Consider the following 15,483-nt stretch of genomic DNA (forward strand, 5'->3'; position numbering starts at 1 on the left):
ATTCCACAGTTCACCATTCTGTTTATCAGTCAATGTACCCTTAGGCCACCTCCATCCATTGAAAATTGTGAGCACTGCTGCCATAAACACCAGTGTGCAAATGTCCATTTGTGTCCCTGCTCCCTGTTCTTCTGTATATATCTAATAACAGGGGTTGCAGGACCACACAGTAACCCCACACCTAGAACCACAACACTGCCCTCCAGATAGGCTGCACCATTCTATCTCCCCATCAAGAGTGAATAGGTACATCCCTCTCTCCACATTTTCTCTAGCACCTGTATCACTCCGCCTATTTTTAAAGCAGTTTTATTCACACACCACACAATCCATCCTAAGTAAACAATCAATGATTCCTGGTATAATCACATAATTATGCATTCACCACCACAATGTATATGACATTTCCATTTCTTCCACAAACAGGAAGAGGAGAAAAAAATCACGAATAAAAAAATAAAAGAAAAAAGAAAAATGATATAAAATAAAACACAATGAAAAGGTCAGACAACACCACCACCAAGAATCCCATCCTGTTCCCTGGTATCTCCCTCTTATAGACATTTAGCTTTGGTATATTGCCTTTGTTACAATTAGTAGAAGCATATTACAATGTTACTCTTAATTATAGACTCTTGTTTGCATTGATTGTATTTTTCCCCTTTACCATCCAATTTTCAGCACCCTGCAATGTTGAAATTTGTTTGTTCTCCCTCATGGAAAAACATTCTTATATTTGTACCTTTAATCACCATCATTGACCACTCTATGTTTCACTAAGTTATAATCCCAGTCTTTATCTTCTGTCTTATCTTCTGGTGTCATACATGCCCCTAGCCTTCCTCTTTCAACTGTACTTACACACTCATCTTTGTTCAGAGCACTTACAGTATTGTGCTACCATCACATAGTATTGTGCTATCCATTTCTGGATCTATACAATCAATCCTGTTGAAGATTCTGTACTCCTTCAGCATCAAATGCCCACTCTCTTCCTTCTTTTTATCTCCTGGTAACTTATGTTCTCAACTTTAATTCTCAAAGTTCACTCATTAATGTTAGTTCATAATAGTGAGACCATACAGTATTTGCCCTTTTGTTTCTGGCTGATTTCACTCAACATAATGTCTACTGTCTACCATTTTGTCTTTTGGATTTTATATGTCATATTTTATTTTATTTTTCTTTTCTTCTGTCTCTCTTTCTACACTTACTGATAGTCTTCATTTCTACACTCTTCTCCAAACCTCTCCTGTCTTTTCCTATCTGTCTGTAGTGCTCTCTTTAGTATTTCTTGTAGCACAGGTGTCTTGTTTACAAACTCTCTCAGCATCTGTTTGTCAGAAAATATTTAAACTCTCCCTCATTTTTGCAGGACAGTTTTGCCAGATATAGAATTCTTTGTTGGCAGTTTTTCTTTTTCAGTATCTTAAATATATCATGCTACTGCCTTCTCACCTACATGGTTACTACTAGAAATCTGCACATAGCCTTATTGAGCTTCCCTTGTTTGTGATGGATCGCCTTTCTCTTGCTGCTTTCAGAATTCTCTATCTTTGACATTTGATAATCTGATTAAGTGTCTTGGAGTAGGTCTACTCAGATATATGCTGTTTGGAATATGCTGCACTTCTTGGATCTGTAATTTTATGTTTTTTCATAAGATATGGAAAATTTTCAGTGATTATTTCCTCCAGTATTGTTTCTGCCCCCTTTCCCTTCTCTTCTCCTTCTGGGACACCTATGACACATATATTCATGTGCTTCATGTTGTCATTCAATTTCATGAGACTATGCTCATATTTTTCCATTCTTTTCCCTATTTTTCTTTTGTGTGTAGGAGTTTTGTTTTCCTGTTCTCTAGTTCATTAATCCTTTCTTCTGCCTCTTCAAATCTGCTGTTGTAAGTCTCCATTGTGTTTTTCATCTCTTCTATTGTGCCTTTCATTCCCTTAAGTTCTGCCAATTGTTTTTTCAAACTTTCAAGTTCTTCCTTATGTTTGCCCAATGCCTTCTTTATATCCTCCATCTCTTTTGCCATATCTTCCCTCAACTCTTTGATTTGATTTTTTAATTGATTTAGCATATTTTTAAAATATCTTTAATTTGTGTTTCACCTCCTGTATCTCATTTGAAGTGTAAGTTTGTTCCTTTGACCATGCCATATCTTCATTTTCCTAGTGTAACTCATATTTTGTTGTCTATGCATCTGGTTTCCTTGATATCCCCAATCAGATTTTTCCAGTCCAGACAGGCCCAAGTCTCAGGAAGAGGGTGTACTCAGTATCAAGTTTCCCTGGGGATGAGATCCAGAAGATTGTCAGACTTTCCTGTGAGGCCTCTAGACTCAATGCTTTTCCTATCCTGCCCAGAAGGTGGCACTTGTTAACCCACAGCTCCCCACTGACATAAAGAGGTGCAGTGCCTTTAATTCTAAGCAGACCCTGTCAGAAGCCAAGCTTAAGCTCTTTCTGTCCCCCCCCCCCCCCAGACCCTGGCGTCTGAATTCTCTGAGGGAGAACAGCCACTTGAGCTGGGCCTCAACCCCCCTTTTCTTAGGGAAGATACACCCTTTAGGGAATTATCTTTTTCACTTGATTTCTTCCTTTGTCTCTCTGACTATCTTAACTCCTCTCTAGCCTGTGTCAGCTCTGACAATTGAAAATGCCGGAGGCTTTCCCTAGTGAGCTACTTAGAATAAGAGAAAAAAGAAAAAAGAAAGAAATCCCCTTTTCGGAGCCAGTTCTCAGACCCCCAGTTTCATCAGTCAAGAGCCAGAGTTGGTATCTGGTTCTTTGTGCCCCTTTTCTTGGCACACAGCCCTGTTCAAGTATCCTGACCTCACCCAACTCCAAAAGCCTCTGTTTTTATTTATTTATTATTAATATTTTTTTCCCATCAGCCATGCCTCTTTGTCAGGAGAGACCTCAGGATTCCTTTCCTGCTTGCTCTGGTTTTATCTTTGCTCATAGCTTGTATTCAGCAGTCCATATTTGTTAATTAAAACCACAATTGGAGCTTGGTTGAGCTACCTTCCCTTGCTCCTAGTGGAGACTGCTTCTGTTTCCCACAGGGAAATATTACAACTCAGCCTGTCATGCCAGTAGGGATAGAGCAGCAGCCTCTGCAGTTTGGGGGGCTTTACTTATAATTCTACGCTGTGGTCTTGGCCCTTTCACCCATTCTAGACTGGTGTACAATGTGTGCTCAGTCAAGGATGTCCCCCAAACAGTTGTTCCAGACTATTTACTAGTTGTTTCTGGTTATTTACTAATTGCTCTAGAGGACTAACTAAATTCCACAACTCCCTATGCTGCAATCTGGCCCCACCTCTAGCAAATTATTTTAAAGTAAATAGTCCTAGGCAAATATATTGTCATCTTTGGATGAATCATTATTTTGAATACTCTCCACTACTGCTGCTTTCAATGGTAGTTGATTGATTATCTGTTGATTTGCCAAGGACTTGAAAAGTGGTCAAAGGAAAGAAATCAGTATTACAAAGCTATAAGTAATCAAAAATGATGTAGCTTTCCATAGTTGTTGTCATGTTGGGACACTGCAGGCCTGGGGTCCCTGAAGGCCTGGCCACTGTTCCGTAGGCCAGTCTGGAGAGCAGGCCAACCCGAGGGAACTGGATCACAGACTCACTGTGGAGGATGACAGGATCAGCATCTCACCATGGGGTGTAAGGTTGCAACTCTCAGGGGTTCCCAGCATGATCAGCTGAGGACTCAGCCAGGAGCAGTGGCCTGCCATGAGGTTTTAGGGAACTGAGTACTGGAGAATGGTGATCGACAAGGCAGAGTTTCAGAGCTGGAAGCAGCCACTCAGCCCAAGAGGTTATATCCACAGGCTGGTCAGCCATGCTGGAGCAGGAGCAGAATTTGAAGTCCCACCGATCTGGGCCACTATGAATTTGGACTCTGAGAACCTAAGTGGCTTTAACAGCTGGAATAACAGCTTGGCTGAAACATGCTCCACTTGCACTGAGTATCAGGCCATTCTTACAGAGCCAAGAAATATGTTTGACAACTATTTTTCTGGGGCAAGCATGTTTAGATTCCATTAGAATCCATTACATTCACAAGTTTTCTGACATTGTTCCTTGCCAAACAGCCAAGGAGCTTCTGAAATGTAGAGCTTTAAAATGTATTTAAATGTAAATTTTAGTGGGTTGTCAGTAATTTTGGAGGCAGAACTGAGTTCTTAAGCTGGAAACAGTTATTTCAAGTTTCTCCTGAAATTAACATACCCATGCAATGTCCATGACGAATACAATAAAGAATTGTCTTTGGTAAAAATAACAACAAAAACAAACAAATAAAAAACCCCACAATGCATAAGGACATATATATAGATTAATGGAATAAAATTGAGACTCCAGAAATAAAACCATACATTTAGGGGAAAGAATATTCTCTTCAACACATGGTACTGGGGCAACTGGATATCCACATGCAAAAAAAAAAAAAAAGATGTTGGACTCCTACCTCACACCATATTAAAAAATTGGCTCAAAATGGATCAAAGACCTAAATGTAGGAGCTAAAAAATAAAAAGCTAAAACATTGGATTTTGCAATTATGACACCAAAATCATGAGCAATGAAGGAAAATAATAGATGAATTGGACTTCATTAAAATTCAAAAAGTTTGTGCATCCAAGAACATTATTGAGAATGTGAAGAGACAACACACAAATGGGAGAAAACATTTGAAAATCATATATCTGATAAGGGTTTAGTATCTGAAAATTTAAAGAACTCTTACAACTCAACAACAAAAAACCAAACAGCCAATTTAAAAATGGGAAAAGGAATTGAAATAGACATTTCTTCAAAGAACATACACAAATGGCCAATAAGCACATGAAAAGATGCTCAACATTGTTAGTCATTATGGAAATGGCAAATCAAAACCACAGTGAGGTACGACTTCACACCACTAGGATAGCTGTAATCAAAAAAATATGAAAAATCACAAGTGTTGGCAAGGATGTAGAAAAACTGGAACCATCATACATTGCTGATGGGAATGTGAAATGGTGCAGCTGCTGTGGAAAATATTTTGGTACTTTCTCAAAAATTTAAACATAGAATTATCATACCACTCGGTAATTCTACTCCTAGTATGTATATCCCCAAGAATTGAAAATTGGTACTCAAAATAATACATGTACACAAATGTTCATAGCAGCCCTATTCACAATAGCCAAAAGGTGGAAACAACCCAAGTATACATCAACAGATGAAATATTATTAAGCCATAAAAAGAAATGAAGTACGATACATGATGCAGTGTGGATGAACCTCAAAATCATTATGCTGAAATCAAAGAAGCCAGGCACAAAAGGCCACCCAATGTATGATTCCATTTATATGAAATGTCCAGAATAAGTAAATCCATAGAAAAAAAGAACACAGATTTGTGATTGCCAGGGAATGGGTTGAGGAGGGAATTGGGAGTGACTGCTTAATGGACACAGGGTTTCCTTTTGGTGAATGTTTTGGAAGTAGTAGAGGTGGTGATTGCACAGCATTGTGACTGCACTAAATGTCATTGAAATGTTCACTTTAAAATGGTTAATTTTATGTTATGTGAATTTCACCTCAGTAAATTTTTTTTTAAAAAAAAGATATCACTAAATTCTTTTCATCTCTCTGCCATACTTTATGGTTTCAATTTTCCAACATATTAGCAAAATCATGATGTAACTTTGCTTATTACTACCTTGGAGTTTTATTAGATGTCATGCTAATGGGTTCTCCAACCACTTTCATCTGCTCTGTACAAATCAGATTTCAGTCCAAGGCTTCAGGAACATTGCAACCAGCTGCACCGGAATCATGCATCTGACCATCAATGACATGCCAACTCTAACAGATAACTGTATAAAAGTAAGTAATTAGAAATTTCATTTTCTTCTCAGTTCCACTAGTGGGCACATTTGGAATCATTGGAAAATATGAATGGGCTTTAACTCTTAGTTTCTTTTTTTCAAGCAAGAGAATCATTTAAAAATTTTACATACACAAATGCCCAAAAACATTTGAGCATTTGAATCCTTAAAAATCCAAAGAAACTTTGTTTCACTTAGTATACGTTTGTTTTGGTGATGTTGTAGCCTAAGCACTAACTTAGTTCTCCATCTAGCTGCTAAATGGAATGATTTTTTTCATCATTCCATTTTTCTCATATTTTCATACTCTTGTTACATGATTTCATTCCGATTCCTCTGCATTACTCAAATGTGACTGTACTAAATTTTTTGGAAAAAAATGCCATTTTCATTGAAATTAGGAAATTTTAATAGTTATTGTATCTGTTTTTAAATATTGAGAGAAAAAAATACTTCATTACTTTGCTGAGCTTGTTCTATACCATGCTGTTCATTTTAATCTTTTCTTCTTCTAAAGGCTTTAGTTGAAAAGTGCCTGCGTCTTACATCAGTGGTTTTCACTGGTGCGCCACATATCTCCGATTGTGCTTTCAAAGCTCTTTCCACTTGTAACCTCAGAAAGATCCGATTTGAAGGTTTGTGATATTTAAAGTATGGTTCAACATTATTTTTTATTTTTACTTTTGTGGAATTACAAATATACTACCTGTCTTTTGTTTTGTAACAGGAAATAAAAGGATTACTGATGCATGCTTCAAATTTATAGACAAACATTATCCAAATATCAACCACATTTACATGGTAGACTGCAAGGGAATAACAGATGGCAGCCTCAAGTCACTCTCACCTTTGAAGCAACTGACCGTGTTGAATTTGGCAAATTGTATAAGGTAATGAATTCATTCAGTCATTTATTCAAGAAACATGAATGAGAATCTAGGGTGTGCCATGCCCTCTCCTCAAAGAGGTCACTGGCTAGTCGGGTAAACATGAAAGTCCACGTGCTAATGTGGAGGTAAGCACAGAATTCTATGGGAACACAAGGAAGGGGTACCCAACCAGACAGGTTATATGGGGGTGCAGGGAGATTGTCAAGAAAAGCTCAGCTATAAGGAATCACAGGCCCTTGTAAGATTAAATGACCTCTTAAGAACCCTTAAGGGCTGCTTTTCCTGATGTGGATTCCCACAGCTGTTTCAGTTAACAGGTTTCTTTATCAAATGGACTTTCTGACTTGCTTTTGGGGAAAATCTTACTGAAGGTTTTCCTCTTGGGTACTGGTTAGATTTCTTCTCTGTGTGGATTTTCTGGCAAATAGACAGCTGGTGAGTTCTTGTTGAAACCCTTTGTTCATCCGGGCCACTGTTGGACTTCTATCCTCATATTCTTAGGTGGCAGGGATCAAACTCTTAATGAAGCCTCTTCCCCAATGGCTATCTCACACTCTCTCCTATGTGGATTCCTTACAATCTTATTGGACCAGATGATGACTTTTCTATCCTATTCCACAAAATAGCATTTGCTCTACAATGAAGTTGACTAATATTTGTAAAAACACAAGACAAGTCAAAGTAATAAGCCAAGTCACACAAAATCTTAAAAACCCATATTCCCTATTATTAAACATAGGTTTTGGAATGAGGAAAACCTGGATTAGGAAATGAGGTCTCCAGCCAACAGCCAGTGAGGAACTGAGGCCTCCTGCCAACATGTGTGAGCTTGGAAGCAGACCCTCCAGCCCCTGTAAAGCCTCCAGGTGACTGACATCCCAGTTGGCATCTGGACTGCAGCTTCATGACCCTGGGCCATGACCATCCATCTAATCCACTCCCAAATTACTGAGACCCAAAAACTGAGATAATAACTGCTTGTCATTTTAAACCACAGTGTTTTGGGTTAATGTGTTACCCAGTGAGAGATAAAGATACAGACGCACACCACAGGTAATCCTATCTGTATGAATACGTGAAATAAAATTGAATTTCATTCTTACATTCCATGTAGGCTTCTGCAGATCACCTACTTTTAAATTAAATGGTGGTCTTCTGCTTCTAGCAGTACAGTTGAAAGATACTTTAAAGGGCTCTCTGCCACAATGAGATCCTTGATGAAACATACTTCAGTACATTGCTGGTCCCACAAAAAGATAAATATCAAATGGCCTAGAAAGCCCTCATTCTGCACCAGCCTCACAATGAACAGACTCACTGGTACGAAAAGCAAGCAAACATAAAAGGTAGAACTGCTCTGAGCATAAATAACCATGCTGACATTGCTACTGGGAAGATCAGCTCTGAGAAAGGCTCAAGGCAAGAAAACAGAACCTGAGACTTCATAGGGTCTGGATGTCTTCAAAGGGGCAAAGTGGTCTGCAGCAGGTGGCACTCAGGGTTCTACAAGATGCCAGCACTAAAGCTCCTCTAAAGGAAAGCATCTTCTATTTAGGCCAGGATGGATTAAAATCAAATAATAGGTGCTCACAATTAAAGATCACCAAATACACAAGGAAATGAGTTGCCATGAGAAACAATCATCAAAAACAGCAAAACAAACTTGACCTTCAAAGAATTCAGATATTGGAATTTCGTTAGACATAGAATATTAAATCTATGTATGAGATGTTTAAAGAAATAAATGATGGTATCAGAAGAGCAGACAATAAAATATAAACAATTACCAGATGGAGTTGAAAAATAGTAATTTTTAGAAATTAAAAAAATATAATATAGTTATTGAAATAAAGAATCTCAGTGGATTGGTAATCAGCAGATTAGAATTTACTGAGGAGAGAAATACAGAGCTAGAAGATAACTCTGAAGACATAATAGGAGAGTAAAAAAAAAGATGAAAAATATGAGAGAGTATAACATAAAATGTAGAAAGACAGAGAATCAAGGTTTCAGATTAGATAGTTTTCAATTCAATATACAAAATACTTATGAAACATTATGTTTGAAAGTAAAAAAATGTAAATATACTATGCAAGTACAAACTGAAAGAAAGCTGGAAAATCTATATTGACATCAAACTTTTGTTTGAATTTAAACAAAAACATTGGCAATAACAAAGGTCATTATATAATCATAAAAAAACTGATTTCACCAGCAATAGAGAACAATTTTAAGTTTGTATTTAATAAAGTAGCCTCAAAATATAGGAAGCAAAAACACAATAGAACTACAAGGATAGACACATTCGTCATCTTATTGGGATATTTTAACACCTCTCTCTCAGTTGTTGCTGTGTCAAGCAGACAAAAATAGTAGTAAAGATGTAGCAGATTTGAAAAAAGAATACCAAGCCTGATTTATAATAGACACATATAAAGCCTTAGAGTCAACACTTTGAGAATAAATATTTTTCCTCAACACATACGAATCATTTGTAAAATGAGCTTGTATAAAGTTTTATAGCAAGTTCCAACAAATTTCAAAATACTGGTATCAACAAACTATATTCTCTAACTACAATGCAATTAAGTTAGTATTCAGTAACAAAAAGATAAATTAAAAATACACATATATGTATGCGGGGCAAGATGGCGGACTGGTGAGCTGTATGTTTTAGTTACTCCTCCAGGAAAGTAGGTAGAAAGCCAGCAACTGCGTGGACTGGACACCACAGAGCAATCTGACTTTGGGCATACTTCATACAACACTCATGAAAATGTGGAACTGCTGAGATCAGCGAAATCTGTAAGTTTTTGCGGCCAAGGGACCCGCGCCCCTCCCTGCCAGGCTCAGTCCCATGGGAGGAGGAGCTGTCAGCTCCGGGAAGGAGAAGGGAGAGCTGCAGTGGCAGCCCTTATCGGAAACTCATTCTACTGATCCAAACTCCAACCATAGATAGGCTGAGACCAGACACCAGAGACTCTGAGAGCAGCCAGCCCAGCAGAGAGGAGACAGGCATAGAAAAAAAAAAGCACGAAAAACTCCAAAATAAAAGTGGAGGATTTTTGGAGTTCTGGTGAACATAGAAAGGGGAAGGGCAGAGCTCAGGCCCTGAGGCTTATATGCAAATCCCGAAGAAAAGCTGATCTCTCTGCCCTGTGGACCTTTCCTTATTGGCCCTAATTGCTTTGTCTCTTAGCATTTCAATAACCCATTAGATCTGTGAGGAGGGCACTTTTTTTTTTTTTAATCCTTTTTTCTATTTCTAAAACAATTACTCTAAGAAGCCCAATACAGAAAGCTTCAAAGACTTGCAATCTGGGCAGGTCAAGACAAGAGCAGAACTAAGAGAGCTCTGAGACAAAAGGCAATAATCCAGTGGCTGAGAAAATTCACTAAACACCACAACTTCCCAAGGAAAGGGGGGTGTCCACTTACAGTCATCATCCTAGTGGACAGGAAATACTCCTGCCCATCGCCAGCCCCATAGCCCAGAGCTGCCCCAGACAACCCAGTGTGACGGAAGTGCTTCAAATAACAGGCACACACCACAAAACTGGGCGTGGACATTAGCCTTCCCTGCAACCTCAGCTAATTGTCCCAGAGTTGGGAAGGTGGAGTAGTGTGAATTAACAAACCCCATTCAGCCATCATTTCAGCAGACTGGGAGCCTCCCTACACAGCCCAGGAGCCCAGAACCGCCCTGGGGGGATGGCACTCACCTGTGACATAGCACAGTCATCCCTCAACAGAGGACCAGGGGGTGCACGGCCTAGAAGAGGGACCCACTCGCAAGTCTCAGGAGCCATACACCAATACCAAGGACTCGTAGGTCAGTGGCAGAGACAAACTGTGGCAGGACTGAACTGAAGGATTAGACTATTGCAGCAGCTTTAAAACTCCAGGATCACCAGGGAGATTTGATTGTTAGAGCCACCCCCCCCTCCCTGACCCCCCAGAAACACGCCCCATATACAGGGCGGGCAACACCAACTACACACACAAGCTTGGTACACCAATTGGACCCCACAAGACTCACTCCCCCACTCACCACAAAGGCAAAGCAGGGGAGAACTGGCTTGTGGAGAACAGGTGGCTCGTGGACGCCACCTGCTGGTTAGTTAGAGAAAGTGTACTCCACGAAGCTGTAGATCTGATAAATTAGAGATAAGGACTTCATTTGGTCTACAAATCCTAAAAGAACCCTAACAAATTAAGCAAATGTCAAGAGGCCAAAAAACAACAGAAAATTATAAAGCATATGAAAAAACCAGACGATATGGATAACCCAAGCCCAAGCACCCAAATCAAAAGACCAGAAGAGACACAGCACCTAGAGCAGCTACTCAAAGAACTAAAGATGAACAATGAGACCATAGTACAGGATATAAAGGATATCAAGACGACCCTAGAAGAGCATAAAGAAGACATTGCAAGACTAAATAAAAAAATAGATGATCTTATGGAAATTAAAGAAACTGTTGACCAAATTAAAAAGATTCTGGACACTCATAGTACAAGACTAGAGGAAGTTGAACAATGAATCAGTGACCTGGAAGATAACAGAATGGAAAATGAAAGCATAAAAGAAAGAATGGGGGAAAAAATTGAAAAAATCGAAACGGACCAAAGGGATACGATAGATCATATAAAACGTCCAAATATAGGACTCATTGGTGTTCCGGAAGGGGAAGAAAAGGGTAAAGGTCTAGGAAGAGTATTCAAAGAAATTGTTGGGGAAAACTTCCCAAATCTTCTAAACAACATAAATACACAAATCATAAATGCTCAGCGAACTCCAAATAGAATAAATCCAAATAAACCCACTCCGAGACATATTCTGATCACACTGTCAAACACGGAAGAGAAGGGACAAGTTCTGAAAGCAGCAAGAGAAAAGCAATTCACCACATACAAAGGAAACAGCATAAGACTAAGTAGTGACTACTCAGCAGCCACCATGGAGGTGAGAAGGTAGTGGCACGATATATTTAAAATTCTGAGTGAGAAAAATTTCCAACCCAGGATACTTTATCCAGCAAAGGTCTCCTTCAAATTTGAGGGAGAGCTTAAATTTTTCACAGACAAACAAATGCTGAGAGAATTTGCTAACAGGAGACCTTCCCTACTGGAGATGCTAAAGGGAGCCCTACAGACAGAGAAACAAAGAAAGGACAGAGAGACTTGGAGAAAGGTTCAGTACTAAAGAGATTCGGTATGGGTACAATAAAGGATATTAATAGAGAGAGGGGAAAAATATATATGACAAACATAAAGCAAAGGAAGATGTCTGATTCAAGAAATGCCTTCATGGTTATAATGTTGAGCGTAAATGGATTAAACTCCCCAATTAAAAGATATAGATTCACAGAATGGATAAAAAAAAATGAACCATCAATATGTTACATACAAGAGACTCATCTTAGACACAGGGACACAAAGAAATTGAAAGTGAAAGGATGGAAAAAAATATTTCATGCAAGCTACAGCCAAAAGAAAGCAGGTATAGCAATATTAATCTCAGATAAAACAGACTTTACATGCAGGGTTGTTTTGAGAGACAAAGAAGGCCACTACATACTAATAAAAAGGGCAATTCAACAAGAAGAAGTAACAATCATAAATGTCTATGCACCCAATCAAGGTGCCACAAAATACATGAGGGAAACACTGGCAAAACTAAAGGAAGCAATTGATGTTTCCACAATAATTGTGGGAGACTTCAACACATCACTCTCTCCTATAGATAGATCAACCAGACAGAAGACCAATAAGGAAACTGAAAACCTAAACAATCTGATAAATGAATTAGATTTAACAGACATATACAGAACATTACATCCCAAATCACCAGGATACACATACTATTCTAGTGCTCACGGAACTTTCTCCAGAATAGATCATATGCTGGGACACAAAACAAGCCTCAATAAATTTAAAAAGATTCAAAGTATTCAAAGCACATTCTCTGACCACAATGGAATACAATTAGAAGTCAATAACCATCAGAGACTTAGAAAATTCACAAGTACCTGGAGGTTAAACAACACACTCCTAAACAATCAGTGGGTTAAAGAAGAAATAGCAAGAGAAATTGCTAAATACTAGAGACGAATGAAAATGAGAACACAACATACCAAAACCTATGGGATGCAGCAAAAGCAGTACTGGGGGGGGGGGGGGGGAATTTATAGCACTAAATGCATATATTAAACAGGAAGAAAGAGCCAAAATCAAAGAACTAATGGATCAACTGAAGAAGCTAGAAAATGAACAGCAAACCAATCCTAAACCAAGTAGAAGAAAAGAAATAACAAGGATTAAAGCAGAAATAAATGACATAGGGAACAAAAAAAACAATAGAGAGGATAAATATCACCAAAAGTTGGTTCTTTGAGAAGATCAACAAGACTGACAAACCCCTAGCTAGACTGACAAAATCAAAAAGAGAGAAGACCTATATAAACAAAATAATGAATGAAAAAGGTGACATAACTGCAGATCCTGAAGAAATTAAAAAAAGTATAAGAGGATACTATGAACAACTGTATGGCAACAAACTGGATAATGTAGAGGAAATGGACAATTTCCTGGAAACATATGAACAACCTAGACTGACCAGAGAAGAAATAGAAGACCTCAGTCAACCCGTCACAAGCAAAGAGATCCAATCCGTCTTCAAAAAATCTTCCCACAAATAAATGCCCAGGGCCAGATGGCTTCACAGGGGAATTCTACCAAAGTTTCCAGAAAGAACTGACACCAGTCTTACTCAAACTCTTTCAAAACATTGAAGAAAATGGAACACTACCTAACTCATTCTATGAAGCTAACATCAATCTAATACCAAAACCAGGCAAAGATGCCACAAAAAAGGAAAACTAATGGCCAATCTCCCTAATGAATATAGATGCAAAAATCCTCAACAAAATACTTGCAAATTGAATCTAAAGACACATTAAGAAAATCATACACCATGACCAAGTGGGGTTCATTCCAGGCATGCAAGGATGGTTCAACATAAGAAAATCAATCAATGTATTACAACACATTAAAAATTCGAAAGGGAAAAATCAAATGATCATCTCAATAGATGCTGAAAAAGCATTTGACAAAATCCAACATCCGTTTTTTATAAAAACACTTCAAAAGGTAGGAATTGAAGGAAACTTCCTCAACATGATAAAGAGCATATATGAAAAACCCACAGCCAGCATAGTACTCAATGGTGAGAGGGTGAAAGCCTTCCCTCTAAGATCAGGAACAAGACAAGGATGCCCGCTGTCACCACTGTTATTCAACATTGTGCTGGAAGTGCTAGCCAGGGTAATCTGGCAAGACAAAGAAATAAAAGGTATCCAAATTGGAAATGAAGAAGTAAAACTGTCATTGTTTGCAGATGATATGATCTTATATCTGGAAAACCCTGAGAAATCGACGATACAGCTACTAGAGCTAATAAACAAATTTAGCAAAGTAGCGGGATACAAGATTAATGCACATAAGTCAGTAATGTTTCTATATGCTAGAAATGAACAAACTGAAGAGACACTCAAGAAAAAGATACCATTTTCAATAGCAACTAAAAAAATCAAGTACCTAGGAATCAACTTAACCAAAGATGTAAAAGACCTATACAAAGAAAACTACATAACTCTACTAAAAGAAATAGAAGGGGACCTCAAAAGATGGAAAAATATTCCATGTTCATGGATAGGAAGGCTAAATGTCATTAAGATGTCAATTTTACCCAAACTCATCTACAGATTCAATGCAATCCCAATCAAAATTCCAACAACCTACTTTGCAGACTTGGAAAAGCTAGTTATCAAATTTATTTGGAAAGGGAAGATGCCTCGAATTGCTAAAGACACTCTAAAAAAGAAAAACGAAGTGGGAGGACTTACACTCCCTGACTTTGAAGCTTATTGTAAAGCGACAGTTGTCAAAACAGCATGGTACTGGCACAAAGATAGACATATAGATCAATGGAATCGAATTGAGAATTCGGAGATAGACCCTCAGATCTATGGCCAACTGATCTTTGATAAGGCCCCCAAAGTCACTGAACTGAGTCATAATGGTCTTTTCAACAAATGGGGCTGGGAGAGTTGGATATCCATATTCAAGAGAATTAAAGAGGACCCCTACCTCACCCCCTACACAAAAATTAACTCAAAATGGACCAAAGATCTCAATATAAAAGAAAGTACCATAAAACTCCTAGAAGATAATGTAGGAAAACATCTTCAAGACCTTGTATTAGGCGGCCACTTCCTAGACTTTACACCCAAAGCACAAGCAAGAAAAGAAAAAATAGAGAAATGGGAACTCTTCAAGCTTAGAAGTTTCTGCACCTCAAAGGAATTTCTCAAAAAGGTAAAGAGGCAGCCAACTCAATGGGAAAAAATTTTTGGAAACCATGTATCTGACAAAAGACTGATATCTTGCATATATAAAGAAATCGTACAACTCAATAACAATAGTACAGCCAGCCCAATTATAAAATGGGCAAAAGATATGAAAAGACAGTTCTCTGAAGAGGAAATACAAATGGCCAAGAAACACATGAAAAAATGTTCCGCTTCTCTAGCTATTAGAGAGATGCAAATTAAGACCACAATGAGATACCATCTAACACCGATTAGAATGGCTGCCATTAAGCAAACAGGAAACTACAAATGCTGGAGGG

General features: G+C 38.3%; 1 protein-coding gene across 1 annotated transcript in view; it reads left to right on the top strand.

Annotated features, from left to right (window-relative positions):
* Positions 1–15,483, top strand: part of FBXL13 (F-box and leucine rich repeat protein 13) — a 316,890-nt gene that overhangs the window by 240,661 nt on the left and 60,746 nt on the right. The window contains exons 13-15 of the mRNA XM_037836473.1: positions 5,801–5,899; positions 6,419–6,536; positions 6,629–6,791. Of these exons, the coding sequence (XP_037692401.1) occupies positions 5,801–5,899; positions 6,419–6,536; positions 6,629–6,791 (380 nt within the window). The remainder of the gene's footprint in view (positions 1–5,800; positions 5,900–6,418; positions 6,537–6,628; positions 6,792–15,483) is intronic.

Source organism: Choloepus didactylus, chromosome 5 (assembly GCF_015220235.1).
Source record: "Choloepus didactylus isolate mChoDid1 chromosome 5, mChoDid1.pri, whole genome shotgun sequence".
In the NCBI taxonomy this organism is placed as follows: Eukaryota; Metazoa; Chordata; class Mammalia; order Pilosa; family Megalonychidae; genus Choloepus; species Choloepus didactylus.